This window comes from Eriocheir sinensis, chromosome 31 (genome assembly GCF_024679095.1).
Source record: "Eriocheir sinensis breed Jianghai 21 chromosome 31, ASM2467909v1, whole genome shotgun sequence".
Taxonomy (NCBI): domain Eukaryota; kingdom Metazoa; phylum Arthropoda; class Malacostraca; order Decapoda; family Varunidae; genus Eriocheir; species Eriocheir sinensis.
This window is the reverse complement of record NC_066539.1, coordinates 4,464,869-4,485,696: the sequence shown is the minus strand read 5'-3', so window position 1 is coordinate 4,485,696 and position 20,828 is coordinate 4,464,869. Positions and strand designations below refer to the sequence as shown.

General features: G+C 36.7%; 1 protein-coding gene and 1 long non-coding RNA gene across 18 annotated transcripts in view; one reads left to right on the top strand and one right to left on the bottom strand.

The window, feature by feature from the left end:
* The first annotated feature begins 666 nt into the window (after positions 1-666).
* On the top strand, positions 667-19,460 carry LOC127005826 (uncharacterized). 2 transcript variants are annotated; one of them, XR_007758939.1, is made up of 3 exons: positions 667-1,074; positions 17,880-18,079; positions 19,225-19,460. It is a non-coding gene; the product is annotated as an uncharacterized LOC127005826 (long non-coding RNA). The 2 variants fall into 2 exon arrangements; XR_007758938.1 differs by lacking the exon at positions 667-1,074 and having other exon boundaries at positions 17,681-18,079.
* The window catches only part of LOC127005824 (oxysterol-binding protein-related protein 3-like), a 39,395-nt gene continuing 23,195 nt past the window's right edge, over positions 4,629-20,828 (bottom strand). For 15 of the 16 annotated variants that reach the window (XM_050874983.1, XM_050874977.1, XM_050874987.1 and 12 more), the window contains 8 exons: positions 17,167-17,187; positions 15,503-15,678; positions 14,142-14,354; positions 13,632-13,749; positions 13,136-13,320; positions 12,452-12,723; positions 11,950-12,072; positions 4,629-11,545 (listed from right to left, as the gene is read on the bottom strand). In XM_050874983.1, coding sequence (XP_050730940.1) covers positions 11,437-11,545; positions 11,950-12,072; positions 12,452-12,723; positions 13,136-13,320; positions 13,632-13,749; positions 14,142-14,354; positions 15,503-15,678; positions 17,167-17,187 — 1,217 coding nt within the window. In that variant the 3' untranslated portion in view covers positions 4,629-11,436. The remainder of the gene's footprint in view (positions 11,546-11,949; positions 12,073-12,451; positions 12,724-13,135; positions 13,321-13,631; positions 13,750-14,141; positions 14,355-15,502; positions 15,679-17,166; positions 17,188-20,828) is intronic. The other variant, XM_050874986.1, reaches the window with a different exon arrangement.

Below are 20,828 nucleotides of genomic sequence, written 5' to 3'. Positions count from 1 at the left end.
ACCCTCAGGTCTCCGCGGCACGCTGGCCCCTCCCGCACTCCACGCCCTGGGACCTGTCGTGGGGAAGCAATCACAAAGACTTCTGTATTTGAAACTTACGTGATCGATGGTGGAGGGTTACAGATGTCTCGTTAGGTGCGTATTAACCTGCTGTTCCCAGGGGCAGTACATGCAGACACACGTACTCAATACAATCTGAGCCGCTTGGACCACAGGACAGCCACACGCACTGGCGGATGAACCTCCGAGTGACCGACCGAAAACTGTACCGAAGCGACTCCTCCAATATGATGGCGTGCCTGAAGTAACCTCTATGTGTTCTGACTTTAGCTTTACCTTAAGTTCCATTTCCTAGATACTCAAGACCACATACTTTAGTTACGGCCACTTCCTGATGGTTCGCAGGGGCTGCAAGTTATTCCCTTAAGACTCGGGTAAAAGAAACTTCGAGACGCTTCGTAACAGCAACGACCAAACTATAGGTACACCAGGCAGGACGCCTTATACTATTAGGCTATAGGTGAATAAATATGGGGCCCATGCTAAAGCTGCGCGTGGCCTCGGTGTTCATCTCCGTATGGTGTGATAATTCAAAGCACAGTGACAACAATGGTAAAAGAAAACGGAAGTGGCTGTCTTCAATGAATGATTAATAGTACCTACAATTATCTGCTCAAAAGACTGAGTCAACGTATACTGTAGGAAATACGAAATACCATGGTGAAAAAAACTCACTGCAGATGATAAAGGGATGTTGAATGTAACGGCAATGAAAAGTAAAACAAGACACGAAAATATCTGTTTTTAGAGTACTGGGAATGGTTGGAACACTGATGCAAATAACTGGCTGAACACAACTGTAGGAAGAACATGATACCTTTGTAAAAGAATCGTTAAGCTGCGGAGGTCCAGAATAAATGGAAGGGAAGAACACTGACCTTGACAGCCACTGTGAACAAGTAAGCTATATAACTAGTCAGGGAGAGAGATGCCAAATACTGTTCTAAATCCATCCGTGAATGCATAAGGTGAAGAATGAGTGGGTACCTGTGTTCAGGAGGGCACAGACAAGAGGTTAGTGAAGAGGAAACTCTGCTCGTCCATATTTATAAAGGTGTGTGGCTGTGAGTTGGTCATGAAAGACACGGAAACAAATTTACATTTACTCATAAGATTTAGGAGTTGGTATTCGTCGTTCATAATTATTTAATACTATTTTTCTGATCATTGCTGACAAACAATAATTTTACATCATATTGGATTTCCCTTTCTTAGGGGACCATAAAACAACATGAACAGCCTGTCTACCTAAGGCTGGTATCGTGCAGCTACTTGTCCACCTCCCTACAGCCTCTCTGGCAGCTCCACAGGTGGCACTGCACAGCTAATGGGTTGCTAAGTTTTCTAGCTTCATTTAGATTTCTATTGAACTAACTCATCACACCCTAACCAGTCCTTGCACAGTTCTAACTTCATGAATGAAGTGACTAAAATAGGTTCAGCATTAACTTAATAAACTTGCTATAATTATTAAGACACACCATCTTGTTACATTGCCTATATATATATATATATATATATATATATATATATATATATATATATATATATATATATATATATATATATATATATATATATATATATATATATATATATATATATATATATATATATATATATATATATATTACAGTATATTGCAGTAGAGGAAACAGTTCAAGGGCAAAAGAAAGGAAACAATAATGAAAAAAAGCCCGCTACTCCCTGCTACTACAAAAGAGTCCAAAAGGGTGGCCGAAAGATAGGCCAGTTTTGGGAGGAGAGGTATCCTGATACCCTTCCTTGAAAGAGTTTAAGTCATAGGCAGGAGGAAATACAAATGAAGGAAGAGAGGGCATAGAAAACATCATTCTTAAGAATCTTAATAACAGGCATAAAGGAGTCGGAAGGGGAATGAGTAGGAGGAATATGACCAGAATCGTCCCGAGTGGAATTGTTACAGAAAGTTTGAGTGAAGAGTTCAGCCTTTGAGATAGATGAGACGGCAGTGCTGCCATCAGGGTTAAGGAGAGGAGGGAAAGAAGAAGTGAAGTTGGAGATATTTTTGGCTAGGTGTTAGAAGCCTCTGGAAGAATTAGAGAAAGCAAGGTTTTGACATTTACTATGAATGAAAGAGCTTTTAGTAAGTCGAAGAATAGATTTGGCACGATTCCGGGTGGAAATGTAAAGATCATGGTTTGCGGGAATTCGAAGGCTCTGGTACCTTTTGTAAGCTGCCTCTCTATCTTTGACAGCATAAGAACAAGTGTGATTAAACCAAGGCTTTTTAGCATGAGGAATAGAGAAAGTTATCAAGACACCTCTCAAGTAGGCAGCCAAAAGGGGAGTCCTCCCTGGGAAAATTTGTGGTCCCCCCCCTTAACTTGGCCATTTTGAATTTGTAAAATTTTGGGAAAAAGTATGTATGTTGTGTGAATGTAGTGTGGTGTGGAAAGAGAGAGGATCTGTCTTTAGAGAGCATGATGAACTACTCTCTGGTGTTAATGAGACAATAGGGAAATGGAAAGTGAGGACATGGGAAGGGTCTTTGGAGGGCTTCAGCACCCTCCTCATTTCCCATATATACCTCATCGGGAGTGGCTTACGCCCGTTTCGGTAGGTGTCTTCGTACCTACTGTGTGATATATATATATATATATATATATATATATATATATATATATATATATATATATATATATATATATATATATATATATATATATATATATATATATATATATATATATATATATATATATATATATATATATATATATATATATATATATATATATATATATATATATATATATATATATATATATATATATATATATATATATATATATATATATATATATATATATATATATATATATATATATATATATATCACACACACACACACTGGACAAGCCACAACAAAGTAATGTGTTAAGATGAATCAAGGAATCTAGCACAAGGTCAAGAAATCTTAAGGCTCATCACCCACTGAAGTAGAAGACATATACAAGTACCAAATATAATCAAGCCAATACACAACTTAAACTTTTCTCTATTAAAAGCATAACATAAATAAACTACCTTAGATAGTTTCAATCACTGTTTCCCCAAACATTTTGTTTCAAACACCCAACACAACACACATATACTTTTCAGTATAAAATCAAAAGCATAAATTGCACAGGGTTTACATGAATCATTGACCCAACATGGTGGGAGAGCACTGCTCATGATACTACCACTTGGCATCCTTTAATGCTTGCCAGGGAAGATATATTTCACTAAGGGTTTATTGCTGTGACACACTGGCTTGTAAACACACACTTCATCCATTTTGTGACATCACCCATGTTTTAATAGCATCATTTTAGTTATGTAATGTGCAGTAAAAACATTCATGCAGGAATGATCCAAATGCAGAACAGATGGTGCAAAGAATACATGTAGTCACAAAGCACACACAGTAACAAGCCATGGTGTCCCTAAGTCTTCTAAACACACGTCCTAGTGACACTCAGGCTGTAGGTTTTGAAACACGACACGCCAGTGGTACGAACATGCCGGAAACAGTGAATCACAGTTAGTGTAGCAACAGACATAGGCAACTGCACTTCATAATTCCTAGTGCTGGACAAGGCTGACTAACATTGGATATTAAATAATGTACACAGCACACTGTTAAGTCATTTGGTCTACATGTAAAGAATAGAGAGAAAACTGCCAAAATACATGGAAGCAGAGACAAGCAAGACTAACAGCTCATCCTTCCCACTCCTAGTCATGCTTACCTAAGTCTTTACACTTTATAATACTATGCATCTGTCAACTTCAATACAAGAACACATACACAGTGTTTATATAGATCTCAACAACATTTCTATTTCTTACCCAGTCATTCCTATGAGATGACATATAGAGCTTGTGGGGTATAACTTTTATTGATAGAGAACCTTATATTATCTGAGAGCAACTGTTTCCTCTCCTCAGTGTCAAAGGACATGATTCAGCTTCAGCAAGATCACTCAACTCACTCCACAGGTACAACTGAGAAATGACAGTGCTGCAACTGTAGTACATTTTGACCCTGCAGCAATATTAGTCAAGGCTGCCAGCCTGTATAACCCTAGATGGCAGCTCATTTTTCACAATGTGCCCTGCAGTGCAAGTAAAAATCGGTTAATAAGGTGCATCAGTGATGATCAAAACTAGAATGTACAGCGCCACACATGATGTTGACCAATAATGCTATATACATCTTCAAATGCGAGTGTCAATTAGCAGTAAATAAAATATCACAATATTTTTACAACTTAACCTGGTAGCTGCGGGGATCATGTTTCTTAAAGGCCTCTCTAAGTGAGAAAAATGAGAAAACCATTTCATAATATATAAATACATTTGTGATCAGTTTATGCATCATATATTTTGGGGGTTTATATCATGGCAAAAATTTGGCCTGTCACTGGTACACGGTAAAGCCACAAATTTGGCCCGTTGCTGCTACTGGGTTAAGCACCTTTAGAAGCCTATGATGTGATGGACGACAAATTTTCAGAATGAAAAGCCATGAAGCGTGACCATTGTACACTTCTCATTTATTGATCTTGGCATGAAACTGTTTTATTCATGCAAATTACAATTTACAACATAGGAGTTTGCAAAAACCTTTACTACATCACAGTTCAGAATATCTAACATTCGTCTACAGTAAATATCTATCACCAAGACATTTTATACAGTAGTCTCAGTGCACAGACCTACACTCCCTTTAGCTGTATCACATGTAATTATAAAATCTTTGAGTGTATCTTTTGCCTCAAAACCAAAAGACATCAACAAATTCTCATTATCACTTTGTCACTTCTTCTACTGTTCTATGCAAGGCCATGTCAAAGAAATATATATATATATATATATATATATATATATATATATATATATTTATATATATATATATATATATATATATATATATATATAAATAGATATATATATATATATATATATATATATATATATATATATATATATACACACACATACATACATACACACAGATGCCCAAATTCAAAGAAAGAAGAAGCATGAGTGTGTATTACATTACTTCTCACCTATAGGCATATTGTACAACAAAATTTCCTTTACTCTCAAGTTCCTATGACATTGCATACAATTGTTTTTCTAACTGGTCACAATGAACCAGAGGCTAAAACTAGTAAAATGCAATGGCCACTATGATCAGCAAACTCTTGCAGCCAAGTTGATGGGCCCCACAGACACACTCTTGTAGCACCAGCACCTACGCAAAGCTCTAGGACACTTGTGGATGTATTGCTCAGTTGAGAAATGGAATCTTTCTTCACTGCACAAAATTACTTTACCTACGTATTAATTGCTGAACAGTATTATGTACAAATAAGTTCACAAATAAAATTCATAAACAAGCTATTCATTGTTTAAAAACTTTTACTGTGATAAAACTCTTTTGGCCAAAACTACAAAGCTTCTTCCTTTTCCAAATTCAGTGATAAGGACCCTAATTTTGCTATGGCACAGCACTGTACTATGTAGCTTCCCTCTCACAGCACACACCACGCTGGACTCAATAGCGGACCCTCGCAACATGCCAACAGCTGATTCTTACACTTGTGGCTAGGATGAGACCTCAGATTATCAGCTAATGAACAGAGCAGATAAGACAGTGATAATTTTGTAATGAATAAAAGAGCATAAAAGAGAATGACTGAAACATAGAATGATGAGATGCAGGCTGAGTTGGAGTCACCAAGGAAGGCAGATCTCACTTTTATATGATCACTCTCCACAAAAAAAATACCAGGAGTTATCTGATGGTCAATTTAGGTCTCGGTGAAAGCTCTGATTAAAGTCATGACTTGCATCACCAGTTTCTAAGTAATGCACCCATCCTCTTGAATCTTGTGCTGAAATGTCCATGTAGAGAGGAAAAAGTTGGAAAGTTTTGTTTAGTCGGCGCAACATCTGTGGTCATATGCCATTGAGAGACAGAAGGGGAAGGAACAATAGGAGAAGGGAACAGATCCCAGGAGACGGGACACAACCCCCGATTAATACCTAGTACCCATTCACTGCTGGGTGGACAGGGGCGTAGGGTATCGGAAAAGCTGCCCAAATTTTTCCACTCCGCCTGGGAATCGAACCCGTGCTCTCTTGGTTGTGAGCCGAGTGTGCTAACCACTGCACCACGAAGCCCCCCTCCATGTAGAGAGCACAAATTGATGGATTTTCCACATGAATGCAAATATTTCCTCTATGCCCAGATTATGTCATAAAATGGAACTATCCAATTTAATTATAATATATTGTTCCTTGTTGCAATGACCATTCAGATGAAATTATTTGGTTTGCTCTTCTACATCCACACTTTTACATTAGATCTTCAATGGCCTCTTAAAAAGTGTAGTATGTATGCATGAAACTGCAGTGGCTACTATAGAAAAACAGTATAACTCCTGGTAAAAGTAGGTGTATATGTACTGTAAGATAAAAAGAGCAGTGTATTAACAGCAATCCTGTGATGATAGAATCCCTTAATTAACATTCCTTTGACTTAGCCTGAGTCATTCATATTACATCCACCACAATAAATAGCCTGCTTCTCTAAATAAAAAAAGACAACTAGGCTACAATATGATATATACGTATAACACATTACTTATAGGTTATGATTTCATACACTAGTACACTGATGGCCCTAGATATTTATTGTTCTCGTTAAACACTGAAAATTCAATAATTTGACAGTGCTCAGAGTGACTTGCTATGAATCAGTTCCTCATGGTGTTGCTGTCAGTCATCAACAGGAGCAAATGAACCTCTGCAAAAGGCTCCCCACTAACCATTAATTCTCCATGTGTCTGCCTGTGCACATCAACTACAAAGCTTCTTGCATGTGTTTTCAGCGAGACTATTGCGGAGTGGAAGCTAACAATTTTAACACCTATCTATGGCAAGTGGACTGGATTATATAATTCAACTTGAATAGAATGTTTTCAGGCCTCAGTTCATTTCAGATTGTGTAAAGATTCACTTGTGTTGTATTAATGATATATTCAGAAGTTCTCCTCCCACACCCTGCCATGAAGCAAGACGTTACTGCTTCCCCTCACTCTTCACTGGACACAACACATTGATTTTGGCATTCACAAAGTATGCTTCTCCAACAGACAGGAAGCAGTGTCAATATTGTACATAAATCTGCATAGACAACAGATTTAATTAGTTGCAGACTGTTGTTCAAACCGTACATCAAAGAAAAAAGTCATGAAAATAGTTTGTTTTATCTGACAGCTCATCAAGGCAAGGCTCCTGAACATGCCAAATTATTGACAGTTAAGTGTAGTAATGTCTTTTCTGAGATTCACAACCATGAATTGTTATCTGAAGTGAGCATAAACTATCACCAGCAGTGAGAAGTCACATTAACTCCCATGCTGAGGATGATGAGATGCCACTGTCAATATCATCACCAACAACCTGATTTCCCACTGACATAAACATGATTCAAAGTTCATTGAATAAAAGAATGGGTAAAATGGATTGTCCACTTTTGTGGGCTGGATTTTCATCAACCTTATTCTGAATGGGACATATTCCAGTATAGTTTCTCTGGGACTCATGCAGAGATAGGATCCAATATCCAGGCTTTTGAATAATGCTTTGACTACAGGTAAAATAAATAACATTCCCAGTCTAAACATCATCCTTATCTGCATCTGTATTCTTCTGGGAGCAGTGTGTTGCAGGCATCTTTTTTGTCACTTCTTTTTTACCCTTGCTCATTTTCTTTGCCATAAAGAGTTCTTTGAGTGCATGAGGCTACTTTGTAACCACAGATGGAAGAAAGGGGAAACCAGATTGTTGATGCTGTCAGCACTAACTTAAAAGAATACAAGGAACTTCTCATGTCACTGAGCTAATAGAATATGCCTGTAACATGAAATTGCACTAATGACAGTCATAAAATAGTTAACTTGCAATAAGCACACAATCAAGTTAATAAGGGATGTTGCCTGTTCACTGAGATATGCAGAATATAATGCAGTGAGATGACAAAGATCCTTAAGGTGAGTTGTGTTAGAAAGAATATGAGGCAAAAGGAAAAGTGTGTCATCTTTACCATTAATAAAAATAAAATATGCAAGATGGTGTCCCTTAATATGAGTGAATCAGTATAAAATAACCTGACAATAGAAATGTTTTGCAAAGGCCTGGAATTTGATGCTCATGATTATGACGACCACAGAGAGTACACAGACATATTTATAAAACTGCGCTTGAAATGTGAATATGAAAATAGAGGCAATCCATGTACATATTGACACCAAAGTGAGAGGAAAGGGTTAATATTTTACACTGCAGAGGGACACAGTGATACCAAGGCCACCAATATGAAGAGGGAATGCAGAGGAAAGAATTCAGCACCTTAGTGATGCACATGACAAAACAAATATGAATAATGGTAAGGAATGATTAGATGCTTAAAGATGTAGAGAAAAAACTGATTCTCCAGCATAGGATTTACAGATTTCAAAGAGAGAGAGAGAGAGAGAAGAGAAGAGGAGTTGCAAAAAGCTTTTCCCTCCCTAGCAGTAGCTTCTGTCTATCTTGACTGATGGTTAAGGAAATTTAGGGAAAAGAAAATTATAGTTTAACCTGCTTGCAAGTAAGTCTGTTCAAAGCAAAAGGTACCACAAAAAATCTTATGTAAACATATGGAACATTGTTATTAAGTACACTTTTTATTGTGACAATGTAAATTTCATTATGTCAAATTCAGCATTAAAATGAAACATTAACAAAGAATAATTTTCTTCCTAAACTCTGCATAAATATAAAAAATAACAGACACAAATATCATAAATATTAATATTATTCAACTATGAACTAGGCTCAGTAAAACCTTTTGGACCACTTATCAATACATGTAGTACTAGACGAGAAAATTATGATACGCCTTAATGCTAAAGCAGAATGAAAGCCTCCTTTCCTGAGTGCACAAATATTATTAGTACAACTGCATAAAGTGTCAAGAGTTTGTACCAAAGAAAGTACAAGCAGTATGAAGTGGATAAAGCTGTATAATCTGAATAAATAATAATCCTTTGTCACAACAGTATCATAATTATTATTACACAAACCACTCAATAGAACCACTTTCAATATCAATACCATGAACACCAAATGGACCCCCAACAAGGAAGTCAAAGTAACAAAAGCCTCACAAGGCAGCACACAGGGGGTCTCCCTGCCATTCACAGGGAGCTGGGTGCTGGGCTTAAGTACTGTGGACATTCCACATTTCCACCAGGTTAAATGGTTCGTCATCAACCCTACTGGTGAGCCCTTTATGATAGTCCCCATCGCCTCATTATAAGTGCTACCTCACGTCTCAAGCTGAGGTTTGGCCACATGACTAACAGGTCACAGCCTCAGTTGCTGACCCAACTAGCAGATTAGCACTTTCAGCAGAGTGAGTGTACCTGGTGATGCAAACAAAAAATGCTTTAACTACACAGTTCTAACAATCTGCAGACATCAGATATAAAATGTCTAAAACAAAAGACCAACTAAACAAAAAAGAAAAGTAGTAGATCGAATATGAAATTGAAGAGACTGCACCAAAGTATGGTTTCATTCATAAATGTAAAAGAGAGCCTGTGCACTCAGCTGGGTATTGAAAGTGGCAAAAGTTCTTAATAGTTGTCATTCATATGAGAAATGTGTTAAGTTAAAGCTCTTTGTTTTATATATATATATATATATATATATATATATATATATATATATATATATATATATATATATATATATATATATATATATATATATATTGAATTTTTGCAAAGGAAAATCTATAAAAATAGTGCCACAATATAGAAAATTTTAAACCTATAGTGGAAATTTAGTGAGGCTGTCAAAAGTGCAGAATTGCATTGCAGACTGAATTACATTTTAAAATATAAACATCCTCTGTAAGTCAGTATATTATGCACAATATTATTTATATTTCAACTCTAAAGTAGATTCATTCATTCCAACCAATGTGGATGACTTAACCAGCGACTTATCTCACAGCATCATGTGGTGTGCCTCGAGGCAGATCACAACCAGCACAAGTATGTTTACTCATTCCTCAAGCCACACAAAATCTTCTGTTCAAAATCTAGTTGAAAAATCAATATTGTTAACCTATTAAGTATTATTTAAACCTTAAAAGGAAGGTAAACAGGAGGTTTGCCAGAGGCAGTCCCAAAATTTTGGTTTTCCCAAATTACTCTTAGTCCATAATATGTGCCTGACATGCCATTGTCACTGCCACCAGCTTCCAGCAGAGAGCAGGGACTTATTTTAATTTCAGTAGAATGCAAGCACACGGGGCTCATGATACACACTTGTGGCTGAGGGAAAGTAATGAAAGCTTTTCAATGCTTAAAATAACTATAAAATCACTGTTGACCTTGGAGATTGTGATGAGATTTTTTTAAGTTTCTTTGTTCAGGATAAAAATCTCATCCCAATGAATGTTGACCTCATTTTCATAGTAATAATCAAATCATAAACAATATTTTCTCTCTAACTCTGGCACTGGGATTGGATCTGAATACATGTTGGGCCAAGGACAGAATGAACACATTAAATGTCACATGCAAAGCTTTAGAAGCAATCACTGACAAATAGAGAGATATTTTGAGTGGCCTTCACCCTGAACCTTACCTGCCCAAAAGACAATTATTCTTTGGGAAACCTTTGTTACTGAAGAGCCAAGAAAATTTTATGGCCCAAAAATTTTGTATATTGGTATGTAAAAAAATAATGGCTCCTGCAAATTAATAACTTCTCTTAGTTTACAACAAATGTACACATAGCAAGTGGGTGAGGTACATGTCCTATCATGGAGTTAGATATATGCTTGACAACACTTCAGAACACAAAGTGCACTTGGTATCTCATGTGATGGATATTCATCATGTGTTTCCAGGAACTGTGCTTGAAGCTTACACCAGTTCAGTAGGATTATATGATGACATTTGATCAAATTATCATAAATGTTCACTTGACCAACTACTGTCACAACTTACAAGTTCACCCACAGTGATGCAGAGTTACCGACTGCTACAAAATTTCATCAAAACTCTTCACTAAAAAATTACTTCAAAATAAGTTTTCTATAACAGGATGATCACATTTTTTTTTCATAAATGCTCACTTACATCACCCACAATGATGCAAAGTTCTTGATTGTTATAAAACTATCAATAAATAATTCCTGCCAAAAATTTACTTCAACACAAGTTTTCTGTAATATGACACATTTCAACACTTAGGGTCATGATCCCTTAGCCAGGCCTACCAAAGCTTGTCAAAGGTCATGTTAACAAAGCCCGGGTCCTTCCGTTTGTTCCAGTACTCGCCGGTGAACACCCATGACTCCTCATTGTTGTCAATTTGCTCTCGCCTGCAACAAAAACATGATGTAAACATGATGTACTTGATAACCTTCAAGACTACTGATTCCTGAATCAGCATAATTATCCTGATGATTATTTCAGTTAATGTATATTTGACAAAAAATGTTTAGGTGCTTGACATTTTTTTTCCTCAATTCCTAGCTGTGGTAATGCAACTCTATCTTCTTTGTGTACATTTACATATTTTCACGGTTTGTGTGTGGCCAGATGGCACCGATCTCCTCCCATGCTGTATTGGAAATTTCCCAATAACAGAGAAATGCCATAAAGACAATAAATTACCAATAGTTAGACACTGAAAGATTAAAACATCACACAGATAAGTATACTTCATCCAAGCCCTGACACAATTATGTTTACTGTACAACCCCAGAGAGATGGCTGCCCTCACCTGAACCACATGGGCACATACTCCTCCCCTTTCTCCTCCCGCTGCTTGCGCCTTTCTCTCTGTTGCTGCTCCAGCTGTGTTTTGAGCAGCTCAGCTGCAGACATGTTCCCTTCTTCAAGATACCTGTGGGGGAGGTATTTAAAAATAACCACCATTACAGGGTTTAGACAATACAGGGTTGAGGTACAGTTTCAAATGATTGAATGAATGAATAGGAAGAATGTTCAGGTCATGTTTTGGCAACAGTAAACAATTCTCCTTTCTATGTTCTGCAGATGAAATCTGTCACTTATCTATGGCACTCAATTATGATAAAAAAAAAAAATTAAAAAAATTTTGTCTTTTTTAGTAACTGTATATTTAATTCTTTCAGGTACCAAAGTTTTCCATGACTAAAAAGAAGCATCACCATACTTTACACAAAATAAAGAATAAGGAATGATAAGATTGAATTACATTTACTCACAGACCTCATTAAACATCAGGAACACTGACAACTCACCTTTGGTCTGGCCTGAACCTTGTGTCTGTAGGGGGCAGGTACTTGGCTTGGTCTTCATCCAGCTCATTAAGCTCCATGGCAAACCTAGTGAAGCCAAAGTAGAGATGGAAATCCTCAGGCATGCTGCCTGGCCGCCACACCACCTTGGCCGAGGGGGCGTGGCCACAGTACAGAGCCTCAGTCCACTTACCAAACAGGTTGTGCAACACTTGGCCAGAGGAGTCAGTTACACTGCCAAACACTTCATGTCTTTTGGATGACCATGAACTGGCCTGTGTTCAGGGCAAGAGACACAAATTACTTCTTTGTACATGACACAAGACCTTTTTTCCTTTCCCAAATCCCCATCTTTGCTTTTATTAATACTACTGTAATCTTGGCTTTTTTTTTTAAACAACTGTCATGTTTTTTTTGTATTCACACAACTCCATAAAATTTCTGATAAATTTAAGTAAGACCACCATAAATACATTTGTGGAGTTGTCACTCTTATTTCTACCATTACTTTAACCTTTTGATTTTTGTAATCATCAACAATCCATTATCCATGAGTAATGGGAGCAGCAAAGATGATAAAAATAATGGAAAAAATTAAGTGAATTTAGCTGTTCACTGAGTGATTTAATGTAAAGTTTCCTGAAGAGCCAACTATCCCATAGGAGAGTAAATGATGCAGTAACTGACCCGCACAAAGGACATCTTGCAAGTGAGGCCCTTATTGGTGTTCTTAATGATCATCTCCCCGTACTGGTCCACCCAGCGCTGGCCTCCTCCAAACAGGTTGTGCACACATGTGGTCACTTTGTTCCACTCGTAGTGGTCTTCCATGACAGACTCCAAATCTTCTCGCAATACAAGGTGTACCTTGCCTATGGAGGAAAAACATGCTCTGTAAACAGTTTTGTTAAAACAATGCTTCCTGCATTCAAAGGAAAATCCTATCTTGATACTCCCCTTTTGAGAGTCCAATCTATAAAGACAGAAATGCAGTGAAAGAGAGGCTATTCCAGAATTAACCAGTGAAAGGGAAGAAAGGGTGACATTGTTAGTTAACTTTTACATTGGAGTTAGAGAGCATGGGTATTATCTTGTGTTGAAAGTCATGCAGGTGACTTGTTTTTATTGACAAAAGTAGTTTGATCTGAGAGGGTAAGGAAATGCTCATAGTTTAAGGAATTACCTGTTGGCTGAAACTCTAGTGATCTGCCCCAGAACTTAGTCTTGATACGCACATCCTGCCAGAAGGTGAAGTTGTGACTCTTGGCATAGCATGCACTGACTGGAGGATGGTGGCTCACCTGTAACAGACAAAATTTGATTAAACTTGTTTTATTTGCAATTACTGTCATAAACAATACAAATTCACTGATGACAAACAATAAGTAGGTCTCACAAATCAGCAAGGTCACACATACTACAAAATTTTGACCTCAATTGTCTCCAAACTGCATTTTGATTAAGCTGCCACTGGTAGTCTCAGCAAAATGCAAATATTTGCATCTAAGCATCTGATGGGCTTGCCGTAAGTGAAAAAAACTGTGGTTATGGTGAATAAAAAATGACTGAAATATTTATCAACATTAAGCTTCATTGAGCAGGAAGCTACAGCAGTGGTGTGAAAGAGGAGGATGCCATAGTTATCTGATTTAAACTAATAATACACACCTTCAAGAGTTCAAGGTTATCTTACCTGCTCTGCCACAAATCTGAAGCCTTTGTCCTCCCTGATGCACTCAAAACTCTCACCAAGGAGTGGGTTAAAGGGCTTATGAGCAGCACGGTATATTGAGGAGGCATAGGCAGACACAGCAAAGCTAGCCACCAGCACCATGCGTTCACCAGCATCATCCATGCCAGCAGCTTTGTCCAGGAGTTCACTGTACTCTAGCTCCTCACACATTCGCTGAAGGAAAGCAGACATTATAAGAACTGCCACAGCATGGAGGCTTAGAAATAATATTTGATAAAACAAAACACAGATATTCCTCAAGTTACAACATGTGCGACTTACGACTGCGCGTACTTATGACCAGGCCAATAATATTAGTAATGGTTAGTAATGAGTTGACATTTCAAATATCGCACCATGGGTAGTGCAGCTGTTTGTTTACACTGCACTCCCATGCCTCCCCTCCCATCCTCACCCCTCCGCTGTCCTCAGTCCTCACGTGCTGGCAGGAAGGGGGATGTGTGGGTGAGCTGGACCAGCCCACCCACACTTCCCCTTCAGTTGCCCTAGGATCTCAAGTTGTAAGTACTACTCACGCTGGAGTCATTAGTCACTACTCTACCAGTTTATAGGCCTACAATCTGCTATACAAGTATACTGCTATACTAGCAGTCACCAGTTGACTAGCACACAAGCTGAGCATGGGTAGAGTGAGTCTACCCAGTTATCTCCCCTCTTTACAAGTCTCCGCTGTAATTGGTTCACCCAATAGCCCCAACAAATCCCCTCCGGTGGGGGGGCAAGCCAAGCCAGACAGTCAATCAACTGATCGCAACCAAACTGGCGCCCCACAACAACTCCCTCACAATATTTCTGGAGCACCCTGTATGGGCAACTGTTTACTGGAAACAGCATCATAGTTGAACAAATTCACAGAATTTAAGTTGTAGCACTATATGATGAAGACCAATCAGAATAAAGTTACAATGGAGTGTGGAATAGTGTTGGAACATGTATTGTGAGCGGGAGATTAAAAACTGATTAATAGTCGTGGCGACAAATTAGCACCAAGAGCACAGACTGCACGGCGTCGCTGCAACAACATTGCATTGAAAAGGTTAATGATTCACATTTGGTAAATTTGCATTTGGCGAGCTTTATCTGGCACTAATTAGTCACCAAATGTGAGACTTTACTGTAAAATAATGATTATCATTATTGAAGTTGAAGATGCCCATCTTCATAAAAGTTTCTGCTTGGTACAACAAAAATGCTATATGAAGCTAAATAAAGAAGGCAAAAGATCAATGTAAATCAATATACTTAAAATAAAAGAATGACACACACACATAAAACAAACTGCAAGACAAGTCAATATTTACCTGCAGCAAGTTGAGAGGTTCGTTGAGGGTGACGGGCATGGATACTTTGGACAGATCTTTCCCAATGTTCTTGTAAAGGAAATTCCACACTGAAAAGTCCTCGGTGAGAGGCTTAGGAGCTGGCAGACGTGTCCGCCGGCCAGTGAAGCATTTCCCGTCCTCCTCAATCTCAGCAGCTGGGGAACAACAGTCACATGTCATTGATACAGCAGTGACAGGGGTGCCAATAACAAGAGAGAAATGCTTCAATGCACTATTCAGCTGGTAAATACATTTTAAGGTTAATACTTATTTATAATGTTGAACAATTAAAACAAACATTTTTCTATACAGTAAGTTATGAGAAATTATATTAAATTAAAACAAAAGCATTTAGGATTTACATTTCATGAGTTTATAATCAACATATTTACAGATTCCTATTAATTAATATTTTCCAATTACTAAAAAAGCTGAGTTAAACATAAAAACAATTTTATTTGAGTTGCATCAAATTAATAACATGAAAATAGTCTCCTTGCATTGCAATAATAATAATGATTCTAATGTAACTTCATGAAAAATTGAGCAGTATCTGCAAACTTGGCCAAACAAGCACTGAGGCAGCGGCAGCAATGAATGTAGTGAATCAACTCAAAACTAAAAAGACGATGCTTTTCAGGAGCCACAAGGTAGTTCATGGTTCCTGTCATTACATCATTAGCCATAATAATGAATATGTATGATGATAAAAAAAAGAAAGGCAGGAGAGTACAGCCTTAAAAGCTAAACTTGTGAGTCACTGAGTGAGTGCTACATAAGAGGCACATAACCATGCATGGTGATGAGAAATACTTCCCAATTTAGGTGACATGACAATGACACTGGCTGCTGTATCCTGTATGAAGCTTCACTCTTTATAGGAAACATAAATGAGCCTCGGATTTACAGTAAATTCTTCAAGGTTAAAGTAATTCAAACGTACTTCCAGTTTTACAGCAATCTTCTTACTTTTATGCAAGTATATCTCTAGAATTTGCAACAAAAAAAGTTTCAGAACACAAGACTAATATTGCTACCTCTTTTTAATAGTAAAGGAGGCATTTCAATGGTAAGAAAGAAAAGAAGCTGATGAAGCATTGCTACCACAAACAGAGACCAAGAGGTGTTCAGTTAAAGTTCCAAAAATAAAATGGTTACTTTTATCTTTCACGTGAGAAAATGTAAGGAGCTGCATCACAAAGATTTACTTCTTTGAAATACAGATATGAAAAAATACATGATCATTATAAAGGTGTAAAATCCTTCCACAAAAAGGCTTTTGTTGAACTTTCTATGAGTGAATTAACATGAGTCCACTGCCAGTGCCATTTTGACAAGTAACATTTATCAGTGTGTGCATTTTCTGACACTCATAAGACATCAAATTTTGAAGACCAACCCGAGTATCCCACTAAGAAAGTATGTGAAGAGGAGTGCTTGAGGTGACATCTGGCAACACCTTTGTGCAGGAGCAGTGCCCTCCAAAGTTCTTCATAAAAGGGAATCAAATGAAAGCAAAAACAAGAATCATTGGCTAAGATTAAATCACTAAATCATACATAAAGCTACAGTATGCTGCAAAACACATGAAAGATCAATTAGGCCAAGCTACTGCAGAATAATCCATGGCTAGGCACACTTACTGACATCCTCACTGTCAGCCACTATAGAGAACAGGAGAACATGATGAAAAGGTATTGACATCAGTGGGGAAAGTGTCATGACTATAATCTACTTATCCTACAAGTTATTATTGTTTTTTTTTTTGTGTGTGTGTGTTCATGTGCTAGAGTCCCTACCAACCAGCTTCTCACATAAGACCTGAGCCCCCCCTAGAGCTGTCACCGATTGGCTGAGGTTATCTTTGTTGTTTTTAAGAGAAAAGATTACCTAAACCAAAGAAAATAATCACACATGTAAAAAGAGGTGAAATTAAAGGTACTATAGTGAAACCAAACTGTCGAGTCCGTTTGGGCGGAGGCTCCTGCGGGTCCATTTCTCCCCTCTGCTCTGCCAAACAGTCCCAACACCTATTTTTTCCTACCATATGTTACCTTTACCTTACATATGAGAGGAAGAGATAGGTGTTGGGACTGTGTGGCAGTGCAGAGGGGAGAAATGGACCCGCGGGAGCCTCCACCCAAACGGACTCGACAATTTGGTTGGACTATAGACAGTGTGAAGGAAAGGAGGGCTTAGGGGAGCAAATTGTCTGGCAGCAGCTATAGTATCTTATTCTCACTCTCCTACAAGCATCACCAGTCATAGTAAAGGATCAGAACACACTAGGAGTACCTTGCCTTTATTGCTTATTGTCATTATTTTGTACAACTAGGACCTGTTGCTCTCTAAACAGATTGCTCATCTATGGACCATACAAGATGCCTCAGACTGGCTGAGAGGCACTAAGGGGCTACACAGGAAGACACTCACAGCGCTATGCTATCACCCATATCACCTTTGAATACTAAGCTGTCTACAGGAAGTTCTTGTCATGGGCCCTTCAGTCCAGATGTTTTCAGAAATTTCCCCACCATGATGATACTAATATATGAGGTGAAGTAATATTTCAGCATATTTTCATCAGTATTTCTGAAGAATATTTCAACCTCAGATAAAAATAGCTAAAAATCAGATGGAGATATAATAAAAAAAGAATTAGTACATTGAATTTATATATACATTCATTTGATCTTTTCTCAAGTGTACTTCACATACTTGATAAACTATAACTTTAGAAGGTCCAATGATAGTTAGTTAGATGTGTTAAGGTAAAAAAAATCATTTTTGATAAGACATATCTGAGCAAAGGCTAAATGGACATTATACAAGCAATCTTGAGAAAGACAGATACATAATGCCTGCATTGTGACTCTTAGTTCAGTGCTCTTAAACAGGTTAGTGAAGCCTAGCACCATGTTGCCTGCCTGGACACATTACTCTTTTATGTACAATGGAAGACATGGTGAATTATACCTTAATCACACTTCTTTATGGCAATGGCCATGCCAACTAAGGAGGTACGATATATATATATATATATATATATATATATATATATATATATATATATATATATATATATATATATATATATATATATATATATATATATATATATATATATATATATATATATATATATATATATATATATATATATATATATATATATATATATATATATATATATATATATATATATATATATATATATATATATATATATATATATATATATATATATATATCATCATCATCATCATCTCATCGACGCCTGCTCCTAGGAGGTCCCACCAAGTTACTGCTGTTACAACCAATGGACCCCATCTTCAAAATTCATTAAGTTTTTTAATATATATATATATATATATATATATATATATCTATATGTATATATATATATATATATATATATATATCTATATCTCTCTCTCTCTCTATATATATATATATATATATATATATATATATATATATATATATATATATATATATATCTATATTATATATATATATATATATTCATTGATGTGAAAGTAACAAACTGTCAAGAAATTATTATTTTTTTCATGACTAAAATAATAATTGGATCAACAAATATACTTTTACGTTAAGAAAATAAACAGATAAGTGTAACGTTAATTAAATAAAAAATATTATATGATATAGCTTTCACTCTTGTTACTATTCCATTCTAGCACTCTAACCTAATGAAGTCCCTGCCTACCATGGATCTGCAGCAGATGAGGGAAACCTCCATACAACACTTGGGTTGACGCCTCTATAGATCAAGAACACTGCTGAAGCTCATGATGATATCAATGGAGAACTACACAATATCTTCAAGAATGAAGCCACATTTGAGACCAACATGTCATGTGTTAGATCACAATTCTGATGTCAATCCTGATAGAATAAAATAAATTTTAGTACACTTACTACAGTTTCATTGGACAAATTTTCCTTTTGACAAATTAGTTCAATTTCAAATGATATTATGGAAGACTCAACTTTCAGGGATGCATGAGAAATCAAGATATTGATTCTCCATTGTTTGTGGGTTAACAAGCTTGGTGACAACACTTTCGCTATCATTTGCGGCAATACTACTTTATCTATTAAGAGTAACCATGGAATCAAGTACACATCTCTTGTTAGCAGACTGTTGTCTTGCAATACTGAATGAAGTGTTTGTAAATACCAATGTAATGTTTAGCAGACTGTTGTCTTGCAATACTGAATGAAGTGTTTGTAAATACCAATGTAATGTGCTGTATAAGCTGAAGGCAACAAGACTGTATGAACAGTGGAGGTCTCTTACTCCAATTAATGTTGAGGAATTTTTTCAATGACATGAGCACAAGAGTTAGAAAACTGGTTATGCATTTTAATCAATGTATAACAAAACAACTTTCTTTATATTTTTCTCTGCTAAGCATGGTGTGTCAATCACATGCTTTCACTCAAGAGTATGTGAGATTCTGTAACTGTAAAATGATCAAATTCAAACCAAAAAGAATCATTATATTAATATGAAAAATAATCAAAACGGCTTTCTCACTTGGTCTGTATCTAATTATTTCCTACAGCTTTTGATTTTGCAATAAAGGTTGAAGTCTAATCACGTAAAGTGTGAAACGCAATGTCAATATTTTCGATTTTGGTCTTTGAAGTTGCTATAACAAAAGAATAACTATACATAATTACTATCTATGACTCAATTATAAGTAAGTCATTGTCACTCCCAAGAATCTTAGACCCCCAAAACATATTCTGATGTTTCCATCCTGTGTGTGTGTGTGTATGTGTGTGTGTGTATATGTGTGTGTATTTACCAAGTTGTGAAATACAGGAAAAGAGCCGTACTATGCTCGTGCTGTCCTGTCTCCATAACACTTATTATTCAGTTGGGCTTTAAATTCATGAATCCATGGATGTGTGTGTGTGTGTGTGTGTGTGTGTGTGTTTAGTACCTGCACATGTGAAGAGACATATCACTTATAAATAATGGATGGTATATGACTTCTATACAAATGGTGTTTACTTTCTTACATAAGACAAGTGCTCTAGAGAAGCCTATTGATTCAAGGAGGAAAAAGTTATTCTAACTACATTCACTATCAACAACTCCCTCAGAACAACCTTTGAAATATATTTAGAGGCGGGAAAAGTTAAGTCCCTTAGATTTAGGAAGTACATGGGCATGCACAAGCCACCAAACACTAAACTGCTGGAGAAGACTGACAAGGCTCACCAGTAAACAAGTGATCCTTGCAACAAAATACACTATCAAAAATATCAA